This window comes from Podarcis raffonei, chromosome 11 (genome assembly GCF_027172205.1).
Source record: "Podarcis raffonei isolate rPodRaf1 chromosome 11, rPodRaf1.pri, whole genome shotgun sequence".
NCBI classification, from domain to species: Eukaryota; Metazoa; Chordata; class Lepidosauria; order Squamata; family Lacertidae; genus Podarcis; species Podarcis raffonei.
In genome coordinates, this window is record NC_070612.1 from 15,049,921 (window position 1) to 15,070,282 (window position 20,362).

Consider the following 20,362-nt stretch of genomic DNA (forward strand, 5'->3'; position numbering starts at 1 on the left):
CTATGTGCTATATCTCATGTGCACAATCAGGATGAATTTCAGGAACCCAAATGCTTTTTCTGTGCAGCCTGAGCAGGGGCAGTGAACAACGTTATAGTTAATTTGTTGTCGCTTGTCTTCACTTACACCACTCCACTGCCCAGATCACAGTTGTGAAAAGTATCCCTATGTAATGCCCATGTCACAAAATGCATAGCATAACACACATACACACATTTATGAGCCATCTTGAGGGGCTCGCTTAAGGGTTATTCCCACTTGATGCCGGGTGGCGCTGTGGGTTAAACCACAGAGCCTAGGACTTGCCGATCAGAAGGTCGGCAGTTCGAATCCCTGCGATCCGTTGCTCGGTCGCTGCTCCTGCCAACCTAGCAGTTCGAAAGCACGTCAAAGTGCAAGTAGATGAAAAGGTACCACTCCGGCGGGAAGTAAACGGCGTTTCCGTGTGCTGCTCTGGTTTGCCAGAAGCAGCTTAGTCATGCTGGCCACATGACCCGGAAGCTGTACGCCAGCTCCCTCGGCCAGTAAAGCGAGATGAGCGCCGCAATCCCACAGTCGGTCACGACTGGACCTAATGGTCAGGGGTCCTTTACCTTTTTATACATTTTTTAAAAATGAATGAATGAATGAATGAATATAGATAAAGGTTATCATCTGAAATACTTGGTGCAAAAAGTGTTTTTTTGTGCCAATCATAAATTTACATTTGGCATTTTTACCAGCGATTCTGCTTCAGAGATCCAGATCTACTCCTCTACTTGCACACACTGACCATGTACCCTCTCGCTCTCTCCCACTCCCCAGTAATGTGTTGAAGAATTTTAATAATGAAATATTTAACTGCCTTCATTAAGACATCTCTGCCCAGGTCATCAGCAATCTGCCTCCCACTGTGAAGTTCCTATTTATAGTTGACGTCTATTTCTGGCTCATCCCACTTCACATGCCCTCCCACATGAAGTTTGCTCAGCAAATGAATTTGAAGCCTTTTGACGACAATGTCTTTATTGCGGATGAAAGCTGTTGCTATGATGTTCCCCCCCCCCTCTAGTTCTTTTTTACTTTCCTTTCTGATATTCTTAACAAAGAATGTCACTTTTGTTTTAATTGCAGCGAAATGTCAGACCTTCAGCGTTTTCTAAAGCTCTTTAAGATTTGGTGTTGCTAAATGTGATTTCCCCTCCTCCTTTTTTCTTGCAGACATTGAATCCGAAATGGAATGAAGAATTTTATTTTAGAGTAAGTGTTCTGCTTTTAAATGACAAGCGTATTTCCTGTGCGATCATCTGGCATCTGGCTCTGTGCTGTTGGCTATGGAATGTTGAATTAGATGACCCATAATCTAAAGATCCAGCAAAGCAACTCTTACTTTCTTAAACATGCTAAACCAAACGTTTACAAAACATTTCTATCAATATGAAATATGGCCTTCTCTGGAAATGATTTTGTAATATACAATAGCGCTTTTAATTTGCAACCTGTTTTATAGCCTGTTTTATCTTTTTCACAACATCCCTGCGAGGTGGGTCAACTTTAGGGTGTTTTACACTAGTGGTTATCCCAATTTCCATTCACAGGATATTTTAAGCCAAGGGGAAAAGATGGAGGCAAATAGACATATAGAGGAAGCAAAGGGCTGTGAATGAAAAAGGCTGGAGGTGAGGGAGAGAAAATGGGTTTCATTTGCAGGTTGTTTATAGATAGGTTCAAGCTTTTTAAATGGTGAAGATTGCTGGACTAGTATTCTGGTTTTGAATACAAGAGTATTGAAGCTGAGCAATAAATCTATTGCATTGGATGAAGAATAGAAAATAGGGATGCAGAACCCAAGGCTACCCAGAAGGGACTAGGATATAGTTCCCATCATCCCTCTTGGCCTTGTTGTCTAGGGTTGACGGGAGTTGCTGTCCATCATCTTGAGAGCCATAGGTTCCCAATCCCTTCTTTCAACCCAATCCAAGCTTGTATCCATAGTCCTAGTACCATAACTTCCTGCTCCCAGTACAGTTGTGTCACAAGCATGCTCAGTGGCAGTGGGTGAATTTGCTTGAAGAAACCTTGTTTGGATGGAGTGCAAAGGATGACTTCCTACACCTACCAGAAATTAGCAGCGGTAGAGATAGGGATGTGGGTGGCGCTGTGGTCTAAACCACAGAGCCTAGGGCTTGCTGATCAGAAGGTCGGCAGTTTGAATCCCTGTGATGGGGTGAACTCCCGTTGCTCGGTCCCTGCTCCTGCCAACCTAGCAGTTCAAAAACGCGTCAAAGTGCAAATAGATAAATAGCTACCACTCTGGCGTTTCCGTGCGCTGCTCTGGTTCGCCAGAAGCGGCTTAGTCATGCTGGCCACATGACCTGGAAGCTGTCTGCGGACAAACGCCGGCTCCCTCAACTTATAGAGTGAGATGAGCGCTGCAACCCCAGAATCGTCTGCGACTGGACCTAATGGTCAGGGGTAAAGGTAAAGGTACCCCTGCCCATAGGGGCCAGTCGTGTCTGACTCTAGGGTTGTGCGCTCATCTCACTTAAGAGGCCGGGAGCCAGCGCTGTCCGCAGACACTTCTGGGTCACGTGGCCAGCGTGACGAAGCTGCTCTGGCGAGCCAGCACCAGCGCAGCACACGGAAACGCCGTTTACTTTCCCGCTATAAAGCGGTACCTATTTATCTACTTGCACTTAGGGGTGCTTTCGAACTGCTAGGTGGGCAGGAGCTGGGACCGAAAGACGGGAGCTCACCCCGCCACGGGGATTCGAACCACCGACCATACGATCGGCAAGTCCTAGGCACTGAGGTTTTACCCACAGCGCCACCCGCGTCCCTAATGGTCAGGGGTACCTTTACCTTTACCTTTAGAGATAGGGAGTCCTACTTTCAGCAGTGTCACAGTGTGGGGTTGCTGACTAGCTAGCCACACCTTTCCATGCAGGTTTGGCTACTGGTATTGGTGAGGGGCTAACCAATCATCGTCTACACTCTTTCTGTCTGAGATTTCCCCTCTGCTTCCGGTATTTATTTCCAGTGAAGACATGAATTTTCTTTCTTACCTCTGATTTACCCTAGAGCAGAGCCATCGGTTCTTACAAATGAGCCACTTTACCAGTGGGGCTGGTTTTCAACATCGCAATATATCACCAGCTAAATATCGTGACATACCATTACATCACAATGTCTGAAATAAGGAACTATTTAGATGTGAACAGTAGGGCTGGGCCATATCTGGTTTTCAACACCGTGATATATTACCAGATAAACAATGTGATATATACTAATATATCACCATGTTTGAGATAAGGATGGATCTCTGTAGAGGCGTTGGCTGGCTCCAGTTTTTCCCACATTGTGATTTTTGCATAGCGTGTGCGCACACACACACACACACACGCACACACACACCAATCACAATTCACAGTATATTGCCAGGTCCAAAATTATGACACCAGTACCATTGGGATACCAAGCACACAAAACCATGGGACCAACTTATGCGTCAGAGCTTTGGTCCATCTGTTGCTGTGCTGTCTGCACTGACTGGTAGGAGACTCTCCTGAGTCTCAGAGTCTTCTGCACTCCTGTCTGTAGATGTTGGGTATTTAATTTGGGACTTGACTTGAGGCGAATTTAATTAACTCCCCTGGCATTTGGGTGTGCATCGTCTTTATTAGAGTGCCTTGTACTCATGCCACTTCCTCGTTCTCATTAAACAAAACAGGAGGCAAGAGAGTTTTAAAGACCTAGCGTAGTTGTCGCCACAATTTTGGCAAATGTGCCTCAGGCCCGCTCCAAAACTTGGAAGAGCACCATTGTAATGTACATCGTGACACAGAAGTGTTCTGTACAAGGCTACACAGATGAGTCCAAGGGAGAAGTCGGATTTGAGCCCATATCTTTCTGACCAAGTGCACTTTATCACATTTTTTTGTTTTGTTTTAAATGTTCTGCCATCTCATTTGTTCTACACCAAAAAAATCCCCTGTGTTGCAAAACAGAACACTCCGAACAACAAGCAACATGTCGGCTAATAATATACTGACAATATTTTTATAACACTATACTGTTTCAAAATTCATAAACAGAAGACATATAATATGTGCATAGAGTCGCAAACTAATAAGAATCAATTAATGTTCCATGAACAGTGTTAAGTTGTGGGTGAACATATCAGACGACACAGTGATTCTTCAACAGCTCTTGTTTATTCACAGGCCAGAACAGAACTGAACTGAAGGGTTCAGCCAGCCTGCTTATATAGAGCTCCACTACAATGTAACTGTAACACTTTCTGTAACTATCCAATCACTGAGCGTCACTTTCAATCCCTTATTTGCATATGTGGACCTGAGTGAAAACTATCTACAGTATCCCCCTGCTGGCACAGGGTGAGAACTTCAGTACATAATAAACAGGAATGGTAGGGGTGAAGTGACTGTCAAAGAACACTGAAATGGAGGCAGAATGCCTTTCCACAGTAAATATCCTACAAACTTGAGATGATGGGTGCTCCAAACATCGCAATAGGGTGCTCCAAGTGCAGCACACTTTCTAGTGATAGCTGATCCTTGGCCACTTGATGTACCTTTGGGGACTATTAATTTGTTCATTATCCTGGAAGAACTGTACTGTCTGCTGCTGGAATATTTATTTGATTCTTATTAGTTTGCGACTCCATGCACTTACTAGATGTCTTCTGTTTAAAAATATTGTCAGTATTTCACTTGTTCTGGCTTATTCTGGCCTAGAAAGCCTCTACACAAACATGACCGCACGGACAATCTCTCTCCTCCAGTTTAAGAGGTTTCTGATGGTGGTTTGTTTATTTTTAGTTTAGTTTTGTTGCCATACACATTTTACAAGTGCATTGTGGCCAGCCACTTTTTACTGTTTCACCTGTCCCGATACTCACCTGCTACGCCCTCACACATCCCTTTTAAGGGGCTGCCCTTGAAACTGTCCCAGAAACTCCAGCGGGTGCAGAATGCTGCAGCGAGGCTCCTCATGGGGTCTCTGCCATGGGAGCATATTCACCCAGTGCTTTACCAGTTGCACTGGCTCCCGGTGGAGTATAGGGTAAGGTTTAAGCTGCTGGTTTTGACCTTTAAAGCCCTTTGTGGCTTAGGGCCCTTGTATTTATGGGACCGCCTCTCCTGGTATGCCCCACAGAGCACCTTAAGGTCCATGAATAATCATAGTTTAGAGGTCCCGGGCCCTAAGGAAGTCAGATTATCCTCCGCCAGGGCCTTTTCAGTGATGGCTCCGACCTGGTGGAATGCTCTGTCCCATGAGACCAGGACCCTGCAGGATTTAACCTCCTTCCGCAGGGCCTGTAAGACAGAGCTATTCCGCCTGGCTTTCAGTTTGAATTTAGCCTGATCTTTTATTTCCCTTCTCTTTCCTCTCCCCCCCCCCCTTTAATGAAAATTACCCGCTCTGGGATCCCACAGCTAATTCTCCCCTGGCCTCCTTGCTAGCCCAAATAGGACTAATCTAGCCAGCTAGCCCTGGTGATCATCTAATGTTTATTGGATGGATTTTTCCCCAAATTGATTTTAGAACTTTGAACTTAATGTGATTCACACTTTTACACTGTATTTTATGCTGTTTTTTGTTCTTTCACAATTAAGTGTTTTAAATTTGTTGTTAGCTCCCCTGGGCTTAGTTTTCTGAACCGGGAAAGGCGGGGTATAAATAAAAAAATTTTATTTCCAGCGGTTGGTAGCACTGAAGTTTTGACAATCCATTTAGTGGGGAGAGTGACTGATTGGGATGATGGAAGCAGTTCAACTTGTTGCTTTAGTCAATAAAGGCAAGAGGGGAAGGACTAAGCAGTAGGTGCCAGGATTAGATTAAGTGATTAGTGGACATCAGCACCCAAACAGTACATGTGTTATAAATACGATGGGTAAATTTTGCATCTCCAAGTTCTAATCTTTACTATTTTGGAAATTCATTTTGAAAACACTGGCTTTAAGGGACCAGTCTTTATAGCCTAATCCTATAAGGTGGCACAATATGTAGGCAAAAAGGATTAATTTCACAGTTACGGATGGCCAAAGCCATACCACAGAGGCAATTGTATCATGAATGAAACTGCAGAGCAGTTTGTATTTTTAAGGATCATTTTTAGAATTTGTTTTAAAGGTGCATCGTTTTACACTTATTTTACATGATCCATGAAAAAAAACCCACCACTCATTTGCATTATACTTTCCCCAGGCTGGTTTACTCAACAAGATGAAGGGAAAGTAGAAAACAATATTTTAAATGATTTCTCAGATTTAATATTTCAAGTGAGTGGGACTTTCGTATTGTTAACCAGTTACTATAGAATGCTGTCTAAACTCTCGGATGTCTTTCTTTAAAAAGAGAAAGGCAGAGAGAGAGAGAGAGAGAGAGAGAGAGAGAGAGAGAGAGGAAAGGGAGGCAAGGTAATATTTCAGCAGTTTAAATTTAATCTTTTGGAGCAGCTGCCTGTAAACACTGGGGCATTGTAGATTGTTAAAACTGTAGTATCTTTTTCAAATAGTTGTCTGTGCAGTTGGACTTTTTTGTTAGCATTTTGGAAACAATATTTTTAGCAGTTTCTCAATTTGGAAAGATCATAAGTGGTTTTCAAGTTGATTTTTATAGCATGCTTAAACAGAGAAAATAGAGACGATTTTGTTTCTGCAGTCTTCCTTGCTGTCCCAGACACATTGATCTCTTCAGTGTTCTCTATAAGGAAGAGTGGGAAGAAATGGTCCAAGCCTGTTTTGATTAGTAATGCACAATCCCTGGGAATTGTCTTGGCACTGAACCCCACATGTCTGGTCCCGGCTTTTTCCATTCCAGTCACAACAAAGTTTAATACATAGGAATCTTTCTACCAGAACTTACGTCTGGTCATGTTATACTTCAGGTTTATAATGCTGCAATCTTAAACACACTTAGCGTTGATCACGGAGGGGCTTGCACCACAATCCTATTTATGTTTAGTTTATGCACACTTAATTTGGGAATAAGTTCTATTAGACAGAGTAGGACTTAATTCCGAATAAACATGCATTCACCGCGTAACACTTTCTATTGATGACACGGTGGCTCAGTTTGCACAATCAAATCCTTTGGTCCTGTTAATAACTGTTAATTACGGCTTTGAATATCACTGCAGTTTCAAAAACCTCGAGTGTTGCTGGGGTGGGTGAGGAAAAATATATCAGCCCTGAATTCAGAGCTGTCAGTTTTTGGCCTGGGTCTAAAGAAAGAGAGTCTCCTCCCTCCCTTAAGATTTTATTAAAGCTTTTTTAGAATACAACAAGATGAAAGAAACTAATCTAAATAAAAACAAAAAGAAAAAGAAAGAAAGAAAGAAAGAAAGAGAGAGAAAGAAAATGCAAAATCCTCCCTCAGAGGTAACTCTTAACCCTTGTCTCACTCAGAAAGTGTTGGAGCCTCCCTGTGCTATTTTTCTAGAAAAATAGGTGCCAGAACTCACCATGAATCCTTCCCTTGTTCTCTTATACAGCCGTACCTCAGGTTACAGATGCTTCAAGTTGTGTTTTTTTGGGTTACGGACTGCCGAAACCCAGAAGTACCAGAACGGGTTACTTCCGGGTTTTGGCGGTTGCACATGCACAGAAGCGCTAAATCGTGCTTGCACATGCGCAGAAGCGCTGAATTGCAACCTGCGTGTGCGCAGACGCACCGCTATGGGTTGCGAACGCTGTGGGTTGTGAATGTGCATCCCGCACAGATCACGTTCACAATCTGAGCGTCTACTGTAATGGCAATGGTGCCCACCTGAGATGTGCAGGAACTGAGTTCCTGTGAGTTCCAGCTTAAAAAACAAACAAACCCTGGACCTTCCTAGCTCTCATCTGGGAACTTTCCTTTCTTATCCCAGTTTCCAACCCTTACCTTTAACATATTGTTACAGCTGTTGTAAACAGAGCAACAGGGGTGGCAGGAATCATGAGAGGAGCGATGACCGGGCTTCACGGTTTTTCCCATAATGCAATTATTATTTTTTACATAGCACATGCACACATGGTGATTTGCAATATATTGCCGTGTCGAATATTATGGAAGCACTTTCACGATGTGGACTTCAAACTGATTTTGGACAGTATATCTCCCAGCCCTGCCTGCCAGTATAGAAAATATAGTGCTGAAAATATAGAGGTGAAGCACTTGTTATAAGGTTGCTTCCGAACTTTCATCGTGGAGTATATCAGGGATGGGGAACCTTTGACCCTTCAAATGTTGGACTCTCAGCTCATCAGCCCCAGTTAGTCATGGGAAGTGCCAGCCTCTGATGCTTTGTGTGGGAGATGTTCCCTGTCTAACCATGGGACTCTTGTTGCAGCCTGGCTTTATGTTTTCTGCATCAACATATGCATGCTGCTGTTTTTCTTTTAAATCAGGCTTCATCAAATCAATGTTTCTAACATTAAAAGAAGCTCACCAGCCGGCTTTGCTTGCATGTCCTTACCCCACCTTGGAATGAAGACAGGGGGTAGGATTAGTCATGGCTAACTTAATGCTAATCATTCGCATAGCAACCCTGTGTGCAGGTTTTTCAAAGGCTGGTTTTTCTGCTGTTGAGATTAGATATATGATCGCCAGAAATTTGTTTGCGTGTCGAGGTCCCCAAGCCACCCCCTAAATAAATCACAATTCACACAGACATTTCTGTTTAAGGTTTTTGGCATAATTTTGGCCACAACTTTATTAAAATGCATAATGTGAGTGGTTGCTTAGGCATTGGTTATGACTATCTGTCCCCGCCCCGGGACAGAACTGACTTCTGGATTCCAGCAAAAGCCAGTAAGGGAAAACAATATGGGGGGGGGGGGAATGGCAGCATACCGTCACCCCTCCCCTCATGCTCCCAGGGGCTTGCACGGCCCTAGCCCCTTGCCGGGGATACGGACAAAAGCATGGTAAACCCCTGGATTCCTTTAATGGAATTCCCTTGCAGCAGCAGCAGCAGCATTGGAGGGGCAGGCATAGCCAACCCTTACCCCTCCACCAACCAATTTTTAACCAATGCCTAACTGCAACCTTACAAGTTGTGACGATTTGCTATGCAGTAGGCAAAAACCAAATGGCACCAGCCAATCTGCCAAATGGACAAAATTCCTACCGGGCCCCTGCCCCAAAAGCAGACGACCCCATGACAGGCATAGCAAGGTCAAACGCAACAGCCCTAAATTGGGGAGGGTGGGCGGGCGATCCGATGCACGCAGCAAAAGGGACTGAAAAAACTGCATCCCAAGAATATATAACCTTCGGGCCATCCCTCTAAATGGTAACATCAAAATCTCCCCAACAACTCAAATTGGCCCAATCACAGTCATGGCCATCCAAATGGTCCCGCCCAGTAACCAAGAGGGTGTGTCCTGTTAGACCCCAACACATGTGCTCTCCATGAAGGAGAACACGCTTTGCTGAAATTATGGTGGGCAGTAAGTGATTATCCCATTGGATAATCTGCAGTTGAAGTCCGTTCGACTTCCAAAACGTTTGGAAACCCAAGCGCGGCTTCTGATTGGCTGCAGCAAACTCCTGCAGCCAATCGGAAGCTGCGGAACCCACGCTGGACGTTCTGGTTCCAAAGAACGTTCGCAAACCGAAACACTCGCTTCCAGGTTTGCAGCATTCGGGAGCCAAAATGTCCGAGTAGCAAGGCATTCAGGATCTAAGGTACAACTGTATGTTCCTAGAGGGAAATGAAGTAGCCAGGTTGCGATCTGGAGATCACACCTGTTTCTTTAACAGATCCTCTTTTTCTCTCTTAAATTATAGGTGTTATTTGGGGGGGGGGCAGCTGGGCTGACTGATACAGTCGTGGTGAGTCCTTAGCTCCCTATAAGGAATCAAACACCCTATTTTTTGGAGCGTTTTCTTGGGTTCTGCTGGGCGATGGGGAGAAAGGTGGAGTTTGCTTGTCCCTAGACTTGTCCTAGGCCTCTGGCTTGCCTTTGCTTTGCCCTTGGAAAATTCAACTCCGTTTCTTCATGTCACACCCAAGATTCATTTAAAAACAGTGTAAATGAAGAACGTTGAATTAAGTAACCGCTAAATAACTGTTAGTCTGTTTTTAAACAAATAATTCCATTAAATTCTTTATTATATCTTGTAGGTAGATCCATCTAACCACAGACTACTCTTTGAAGTATTTGATGAAAATAGATTGGTAAGTGTTCTTTTATCTTTAGTGTAAATTCAGTGGCTGTGCCATAACCACACCCTTTTTTGCAGCCGACATAATGCAAAAGCGGTGTAATATTTATCAAATGGTTGCATGTGGGGATATGAATCGTGACCTTTTTTTAGTGGATTGCAGGCCTATAAACAGTTTGGAGTTTCCTGTTGGAATTGCTGAAAGGCAGCAGTGGGGTCAATCAGGAGTCTCCCACCTTCTGCTCTGCTTTTATTATAACAGACTTTTGTTTTTTAAACTGTTGGTTGCTGCTTCCTCGGAGATATATATATTAGTAGGAAAAGGAACTTATTTTTTAAAAAAATTAAAAATGACATGGAATGAAATGAATACATGCTGCGTGGAACGGAACCCCAGCGCATTTGTTTTAAACCCATTGGAGTCGGTTAATAGGTGACTAGGAAATTATGGAGGTAAATAAATAAATGCATGAAAACAGCTTTGGGTGGTGATGGAAGGAACTGGGTATTTAGCCCTTTCTTTGCCCACTTCTCTGATTCACCGTAGAGTCAGGCTCCCCCCAGTTTCAAACGCGTATTTGTGAGGTGAAAAGACCCAACTCTGAGCAAGATGCGTGTGGCGCTATGTCTTGATTGAAGTGAGTGTGGAAGCCCTTGGGAGATGTGGGAGCTATGTTTGTACATCATATTTCATTACCTATGAGGACCTTCTGGATTAGGGATTGTGTATGTATGAGAATAACATCAGCACCAAACCTAGCTGTCATTTGTGCCATGTGTGTTTGTGTGTATCTCTATCTATCTCAGACCCTCCAAGTGCCCCTATTTTCCAGAGACAGTCCCGGATTTACAGAAGCCATCCTGATTTCTAATTCGATCCTGGGATGTCCCACTTTTCCTTAGTAGGTACCTATTTTCACTGGGGAAATTTTGGAGGGTGTGGAGTTTGGGGCCCCCCCACAAAGGAGATCAGTAACTATACAACCATTAGAAGACATCTGAAGGCAGCCCTGTATAGGGAGGTTTTTTAATGTTTGATGTTTTATTATGTTTTTATATATTTTGGCAACCCGGTCAGATGGACGGGGAATAATAATAATAATAATAATAATAATAATAATAATAATAATGGAATAGGACGTCCCTATTTTCATTGGAGAAATGTTGGAGGGTATACTCTTATCTATCTATCTATCTAATAGAAATATGTCCTGTAGTCCAAAATGCTGGATTCCCAGAGATGCTCTAGACGATGTGCCTGTTTTTTTTATTACTGTATTATTTTTTTGTAGTGAGTAATCACGGTGTTGTCGTCATTGGCAGAGTCCAGTTTTGCTAGTATAGATTATAATACTTACCCTCATCAGTCTTTAACATTTTAAGTTACTCCTTGTAATTGGGCTGCTCCCCCCCCCGCCCCCTGGCCCCTGTATGGGAAAACAAGTGCTTAGAAAACAGAAGCAGAGGTGCCCAGGATATGGTTTTGACTCAACACCTACATGATTTTCCACAACTCCTTCTCCAAGGCTTTCTTTTATAAAAGCAGGTTGTTCTGTTTACTTCTGCAATAAGACTGTTTGGTTTCATTGGCCCTTCTTTCGTATTCGCACTGGAAGAGCATTGTCAGACTGCCTCAGCTACAGTTCCTACCTTCTCCTTCCACCCCCTCCGACATTTATCAAAACCACCATGTGCAGCAGAGCCGAATTCGGGCATTGTTTAATGTTGAGTCTGTTTGTTCTTCTGGAGCGTTTTGGCTCCTAACAAAGCAGAGCTCTATTCCATGTTGGCAATCTGAGCTAGTAATATTGCTAACTTTCTCCCTGGAGGCTTGCCAGCGTGGGGCAGCGTTTCTGGACGGCGTTTTAAGTCAGATAAGTACAGCTCTTCACAAACACCCCTGCGCTCCAGACCTCAGCTGCCTTCTCAGCCTCCCAAAAGCCGAAAAAGGAAGATTGTTGCTTGCTCCTGTCTGCTGCTTGAATTGTGTGTGTGTGTAAGAGTTTCTTCTTCCTCCCCCCCCCCCCCAACTGCCTCTCCTGGAAAACGCTGTGTATAGCTGGAGCGGGTTATTATAGTTCGTTTACAGTGGCAATATGATATCTGTGTCTACCACTCCAGCAAAAAAAAAAACCTTGCTACTTAAATCACTTTTTAAGCATAAGGGGAGAAAGATATAGTTCCTAACCATTCTTTAATATGTGCATTAGTCAAACGACACTCAAAGGCTTCGGCCAGCTTTGAGCAAACGCAATCTCCGTGTGTACCTTCCTCTGGCCATTTTTGTGACTCCCCGATCTGCCTGAAAACTTCGATTCAATATCAGCCAAGTACTGGTGGGGGTCTTTGGTGGGTGCTGCTGGTGATCTGTGTCTCGCTCCCCCCCCCCCCACTCTCCGTTTTTTATTTTTTGTTTGGTCTGGTTTAGTACAAAAGGGTTCTGTGAATATGATGTACTTTTAGATTTATAGCAGAGCTTGAGTGTGTTTGCTGCCTCGGTCAGCTGTGAGAGATCTCCCGCTGGGCCGCTCCTTTCTGATGGAAAAGGAGCAGCTGTGAAGGTGCTGTTTCAGGCTCTTGCTGGTATTAAAGAAGAAAAAAAATAGCTGCTTGCATTGGAGAGGGGGAAATGGGTCATGTGATGCCAGCCACCCTACCCTATGTCACAGTGTGGAGGAGCGCTGATTGCTCTTATCCAATCATGCCTGGAATGTTGCTTGCCACTTGGGCTATTTCTGCTATCTGTCGCTATCAGTACAGCAGTGCTAACAGTTTGGCAGATGGGACACTTTTCCTCGGAGTTTATGTCTTCAGTTCTTAACTTCTGGCAGTGCCTGGACTCGTTGCCGTCTGCCCCCCTCTCCTCTCTCCCGAAACGATGGCCCATCGGCTGCGGTTTCATTTTGGCTCCGGGCGAAGCAACACAGCTCCCGAGTCGGAGATCTTAGACCACGAGAGAGAAGATGATGACTTTTTCATGTCATTCCACACTTTGCCGAGAAGGAACGGGCCTCACCCTTTCTCCAGGCGCAGAATGGATTACGGCGACGGCAGCAGGGATCTGCGGGAAGCCAGTTCCTTGAAGAGGAGCACGTCCATGTTTATCCCCCAGCTTCTAAACAATATCGATGCGCGTCCGACAAGGAGCTCCTCCATGCAGATCTCCCTCCAGCGTAAGGCAGTAAATGGACATTCTGATGAGTGTGGGGGCCCAGAGTCCCCTCTGGAGGAGACAGGTAACTTTTCAGATCTAGGGGAGCATGATGAATCTCTGGTTGGAAGCCATTCTTCTCAAAGTAGTCCGCAGGTGACTCCAGATAATTCTCCACCGAGGCAGACAGAGAACATGGGGCACGAGATTAACGGCGGGTCCTCTAATCATACAGTATTTTGTACAATACCTTCTAATAACTGGAATGATGACAGCGCAGCCACGGCTCAGGACAGCGAAACGAACCCTGCATCAGGGTTAAACATCAGCGGGGTGAGGATTCAGCACAGAGCTTCAAGTGTGGACGTTCCTCATGTTACGCTGATGCCCTTTGGTTCCGACGCTCAGAATGCCTCCTCTCCTTCTGAACCCAGGCGCTGGTCTTTGCAGCACCTGCCCGATGGGTCCTCCAGTTCGGGGAAGAAATTGTTTGTCTTCCAGTTGCAGCAGCCTCAGTCGAACAATGCAGAGGCAGGAGCAGATTACAATTTTGGTTTCACCGGAACAAAAGGGGATAGGTTGGTCAGGTACCCACGGATACGGCTGGAAAGGAGTACCTCGTATCCAGTTCAGCCCCATCCGGCACGAGTCAGCCCCACAGAGGACGACGGCGTGAATCCGGCACTTCGTGGAAACTGCAGGAACGGCTCTGAAATATCTCGAAGCGGTTCAGTGGAGCGGGTTTCTCCCGGGCAAGGGTGCACCTTTAAAATCCGTCCCGATCAAAACTCCAGGCAGCAGCATTTCAGAATCCTTGTGACTCGTGGGACTAATGAGAGAGGCCAAGGTTCTGGACAGGAAAATCCTAATTCTCCTGGTTCTGTGGCAGGCAACTCCTCAGTAAGTAGGAACATTAATGTGCTGGTGATAACTTAAATTTTCACTTATGGTGATAACTTACATTTTCACAAATATGCTTTGCATAGTTTGCATAATTGTTTGCAACTCATAATGCTAGCAAGAACTATATTCCTCTAGAACAATCTCAGAGCATCTTCGGTTCATTAAGCTAAAATAGCTTTCAGCTATGACTGCATCCATTGCAATGTTTTGAGGTCTCCTAGCAACTCACACGTTACTTTAGTCAGTGTTACGTCATCCAGGGTTACAATAGGATTTAGTTTTACGAAAATCTGTAAGCCACTGTGCTGCTGTTTATAAATAGTGCCCACTTTGTTAAAAAAAAAGTTGCTTCTTGAAAAATAAAGAGAACACACACACACACATAGTGATCAGAGCAATTCTCTACTGTGTGTATGAAGGAACCACAATTTTGTATTGGGGATTATAATACCTTTAAATGAAACGATTCACAGGGACTGTATTGCTTTCTGTCTAGGTATAACTTTGTAGTGGCAGAAGCGAAGCCATTGTGAAACGCCAAGCACGTTTGTGTGTTCTGCTCATTCCATTTGCGTTTTATCTTTTCAGCCATTCGCTGTTAACGCGCTAGCGTTTTGATTTGAGGCAATGCACATCTTTGGAGGGATAAATGCTTTTACATTTTACATGCATAATGTGTCGAAGCCGAGCTTCAACCCAAATAATATTATGTAAGAGAATGACAAAAGCAAAAAAGTAAATACTGTGACCAATTATTGCACAGTGGCATCTAGAACAGCAGATACTATGTGAACACATGTGCAAGAACGGAACTTTAGCCGTTTCTTGCTTCCATCACCATACGGGCATCGCTCTCTCAGGCATACTTAAAATGTATTTCAACAAAAGAAAGCAACGCCTGACTATGGGAGGGCAATGTGATGACTGCTGCTTTAATAGCGAGAGCTGCATCCTAATTTTACTTCTTGGAAGGTAAATACATCTACATGTTGAGAAGACTGAAGAAATAAACTTAGTTACTTTAGAAGCAATGCCACCTTCCTTCTCTTTTAGGAATTGTGTGGTCCTATATAGCGTATGTAGAATTTTCTCTAGATTTCGGGGGGGGGGAGTGGTATAAGGAAGGGACTAGCAAACATTTTAATTTCTTTGCTTTCTCCTGGGATTTTACTGCCCCTGCCAAATCCTCCAGGTTTTATCGTAGACATATCAAAATTGCATTAAAATGCTTATTACGGGCGCTGAAGATTTTAAAGGGGAAAGGGCCCCTCTGCATTGATGCTTCTACAGTAGTAATAATTTTGAACAAGCAATCTAAAGCAGATATACAAAGTGTTAAGCAAGCTTTAGATATTCCGGAGGGTGACTGAGAGAGGCAAGGACCGTGTTGGAATTATGGACCAAATTCTGCCTTAACTCTTGAGCCTTTGAGTGGGGCGAATTTCATTATTTTATGTGTATTAATTCACAAGTGATGAGAGAGTGAGTGGGCATGCACTCTCCACAGGATCGTATAGCAGCCTTGTCAAAGAAATTTTAAAATGTTGAACTTCATAGTGTGTAATTAAAAAAAAAATATGCATATTTTATTAGATGCATATCCTTTGCTATTCTGAGAGTTGGAGAAGGCTGAGCACTTTTGAATTAAATAAATGTGTATGCCCTTTGATTTGAAAAAGCTGACAATAGAACCAGACCAGAGCAGAAAAATGCAGCTGGGGAAACTAAAATTGGCAGCTTTTTTAAATACCAGCTTCATTCCAAGTGAATGTACATATGTACACATAGATAAATGAAAAAGGGTATCTAAAGGCTGTATATCTTTCCCCATTTCAGGGAAATACTTGATGCTATACTGTATGTACATACAAAATAAAGGCTTAAAAGAAGTCAAATATGCACATCTGCATCAGCTTAGTCTCTTCAGAACGTAGACAATAATTGCACAGATAATAATTGCATACAATCAAAGATTGAAGTTTCCAGCGGACAGTGCCAATGATATAAGTATAAAAAATCTAAATGGCAGATCTGTGTTCGATGAAACAACAACAAAAAATGCACAGCAATGTATGAACATTTTTGATTACCTGTAGAGCCTGATTATTCAAAAATACTCACCATATAGCAGACAGCACTGATTGTTCCTTCAGAAAGTATTATGGGTTTGCACTGCAGAAATGGCAGATTGGACAACCCTCTGGGGGACTCATTTAACACAATTAAAGGCGTCACTATGCTCTGTAGACCAGTCTATAATAGTTATTAGATTCAATAACGTGCTTGCCAAACAAACACTCTTGGCTGGCAAGCCTTGATATTAGGTACAAATTGCCACCTTTCAGCAGTTGACAAATATAAACCATGTTGATGCATGCACACTTTGGACTCAATTGCATTATACGTTGAAAACTGTGCCATTATCACTTTAAGCAGACATGGCTTCCCCCAAAGAATCCTGGGAACTGTAGTTTCTTAAGGGTAGTGAGAGGTGTCAGGAGAGCCTGCACAGAACTACAACTCCCAAGAGTGCTTTATCAATCAATCCCTCTTCCCGGGGAACTTTGGAATGGTAGCTCTGTAACTCTCAGCACTACAGTTCTAGGATTTTTTTGGGAGGGGGGCTGTTTGTTTGTTTGTTTGTCTGTTTGCATCTTTTTGTTAGTCTTAGAATCATAGAATTGGAAAAGTTGGAAGCCTTCATTGAAACTATTGATCATCTAGTAAGCTTGCAGAATTATATGCAAACTACAACTAGTTTGCATATATTCTAAATTAGATGGGTGTGCAACACAACCTGTTGGACGCAACTTTTTCACATCTGATGCATGAGATTTCCCATCGACACACATTTTCATAGATAAGTATGTCGAAGGGAGGACCTTCTTTGCACTTGAATCTGATAGACCGGTAACTCCGTCTTTCCTACACAAGCGTTCCATTCTATACTTTGTGACTTTGGTTTGTTTTTAGTGTTTTAAAATGGTAAGCTGCCTCAGGTGCCTTGGCAGAGAGGCAATATACAAAATGCATTAAACAAATAACGCTCAGGCGCACACACGGCACAAACCCACACTTCCTTAACCCTAATACAGTCAAAGTCGCGAGGAGAAATTCGGTATGGGCTTAATGGGTTGACATTTTCCATTGTATATTAACATTCGGGCGCTTGAACTGAGGCAGTGAGCACGGCCAGAGCATTCTTTAAGTAAGCATTTTCCAGATATTCATCTAAACTGCTGCTGTCCCTCATCCAAGTGGCTGTCTGCTTTTTTGCTTAGCTTAGTTGCGCAAGAGCGCTGAGGGCTTAGAAATGAAAACTCTCTATATCGAATACACTTAGCTGTGGACGCATGTGTGCTGTATATTCTGGAGGCTGAGAGCAGCTACTGTGCGGAAACTCAGTTCAGACACTGAACCAGCGTGAGCTGGGGTAAGTCTTCAAGTGGTCTGCCACCATCCCATTTGCTTCTGTTGTTTGACAATGGGAGTTAATGAAATTCAAAGGTTCCGCTTTTGGTTTTTAAAGAAACCACAGCTTTCTTATTATATTAGAATTTGGGGGCTGGTTTGTTCTAACTGTGGTTAGTTCAGACAAAGATCAAGCAGTGGTTTCAGATTCTGGTTTGTTAGCTAGCCCGCAGTTAATTGAAGATGGAAGGAAGGGAGAGTGTGAGGCTGCAGCTTGTTACCTTATCATAGCACGAAACCATAATAATAACTGGGCTATTATGTGCTTTATTTATGAACTGGCCATTAATAAATGTTAATCCAAAAGTGGGATGTTGTCTTTTTTAAAAAAACCAAAACAAAATTGGAGCTTGAATCGATTAGTAAAAAAAACAAAAAACTTGATGGACTGTTGCTACTAATAATAATAATTTTAACACTGTCTCATAAGATTGCTTAGTCAAGGAGCAATGCTTACACAATTTTGTTTTCTGTTTATCAGTCATGTTTTCTGTTTCCCACACTGCACCAGCTCAAAGAATGTTGGAGAGGGATGCCTTGACTGTTCTTCTAGCATTCCCCCACCGTAGTCCATTTTCTGTACGTTTTTGTCCTTCACAGAGAGGTGGCTAGGGCTGTGCCTCGTGCAAGCTTTATCGTAGCTGAAGGAAATTTCCAGTAAGCTTCTTAAAGTGTGATGCCAGTGAGGAACAGCGTTGCACTCATATGCACCTATCCCATTTCAAGTGGATGTTAGCAGAAGGGGAGAGTCACTCCATTAGAAAGTCACCTCAATCTTATTTTGGGAAACCCTTTAAATCTGTGGTGGGAAAGGCTTCTGCGTTTAATCAAACCAAACCCGTAGAGAAGAATATATTTTATGAAAGCTGTTCAGGCAAAATAGCTTCCAATCTCTTCCCCGGTTCAGCTAGTTTGTGATTATTTGATTGATATAGGACCTGGGATTTGGTCTGAAGGCAGCAGCTGCTTCAAGGCTTATTTATCTGGAGTGAAAACATTCATGCGGGCGTCTGTAGTCCTATTGCTACTGAGTGTTTATGACCTTTCAAATATCTTCTCTTTTGGTCCGAAGAGCTTTCACACAGGCAGGATGCATTTCATTAAGAGTTACCATAAAACTGTTAGAATTCCAGCTCCATGATTGCAGTCATGGGATTGTTGTCTATCACATGATAGTGTATGTTTTCATTCTACAGAGTGGAAAGTGACGGAGACAGGATGTTTGTGTTACTGTGTTCCGTGAAATGGGACTATTGTCCTTTGTTCTTTATTTCTGCTGTCTGATGCTAGGGAGAGAGGGAGCCATGTTGCAGTTCTAGATGACCCTCGCGGTCCCTTCCAGCCCTACAATTCTATGATTCTGAGTGTGTGGAAAAAGTTGAAACGTGGCACTCCTGCTCACTTGTGCTTGTGGCCTTTTGGACATATGCTTGGGGTATTTCCAATCATTCTTTTTCAGGCTGAAGCTCTTAAGTCTAGATGGTAGCTGTGTGTGGCCTCTCTAGTACTGTCCTGTTTAACACAGTTTTGTGATGTGGACTGAGGATAATGAAGCTTTCTCACAGTGGTGTGGGTGATAGGCCAGTAACAGCAAGGGCAGGAGAACCAGCACTGACAAGAGTATGAATGCAGGAAGCTGACCTGTAGAGTCAATTCATCTAAGCTGCTCTGACTGGCATTGGGACTCTCAGGCAAAGGTATCTTCCAGCTGCTAATCGGAGATATTACGCTTGTAATATCTCAGCAGCTGAGCTCTGCTGCTGACCTACAGCAGCATGGGAGGGACTAAATGGAGAAGATGATGGTTTCCAACAGCTTAGCAAGATTCAAGATGTCGCGTTATTTCTTCTTATTTCAACTTTAAAACCAACCTCTTTATTGGGGAATGGGAAAACATCAAACTAGATTACTAGATGAACTAGATTACTACAGGACAGTTACAGCGTAAAGTCTACTGTGGGTAAACTGGTGGAAAGCATAATTAAAGAAGGAAGTGAAAGCATGAAGAAGAACAAGACTTGCTGAGAAGGAACCAGCATAGCTTCTACAATGAAAAGTCCTGCCTGGATCAATATTTTGAAGTTCATTAATATAATTAATAAATATTTTGATCAGGGTGGCATGTAAGACCTAAAAACAACAACAATCTAACAACAACATACTATTATTATTATTACTATTATTATTATTATTATTATTATTATTATTATTATTAATTATTAATTATAATACCTGAGCCACTCTTATATACAGGGATACTTCTAGTTACATACTTAATTCGTAAGCTTTGGCTAAGCCCCTCACCAAAGGCTTCTGAGTAAGCTTACCAATTGCCCAGTAAGGGGATAGACCATTTTGCAGACAACAGAAAGCAGAGGGAATAAGTGAATGAACAATTCTCACAGTGGAAGTTAGCAAACAATACTATTCCTGAAGGATTTGTATGTGAACCGTGGCTTTTAACTTGTTCATAAGTGAACTGGAGCCAGATGAGCACTGCAGTAGCACAGTTTGCAAATGGCATGCAGGCAATGACTGATTTACACATGTTTGATAGGTGCACGACTGTGCATGTGTGTATCACAGCGACCTGGAAGTGGCCGGAAAAGGCTGTGGAACAGGCTTATGTGCACTCTGCTGTCACCCACAATAGCCTGAAATGCAGCCTCCACGCAAATC

At 43.2% G+C, this 20,362-nt stretch overlaps 1 protein-coding gene across 15 annotated transcripts in view; it reads left to right on the plus strand.

Moving 5' to 3' along the window:
* The window catches only part of NEDD4L (NEDD4 like E3 ubiquitin protein ligase), a 249,610-nt gene that overhangs the window by 120,850 nt on the left and 108,398 nt on the right, over nucleotides 1-20,362 (plus strand). For 4 of the 15 annotated variants that reach the window (XM_053408611.1, XM_053408612.1, XM_053408614.1 and 1 more), the window contains exons 4-5: nucleotides 1,201-1,239; nucleotides 10,118-10,171. In XM_053408611.1, coding sequence (XP_053264586.1) covers nucleotides 1,201-1,239; nucleotides 10,118-10,171 — 93 coding nt within the window. Of the gene's footprint in view, nucleotides 1-1,200; nucleotides 1,240-10,117; nucleotides 10,172-12,904; nucleotides 14,210-20,362 lie in introns of those variants that run through there. The other 11 variants (XM_053408605.1, XM_053408603.1, XM_053408601.1 and 8 more) reach the window with 9 other exon arrangements.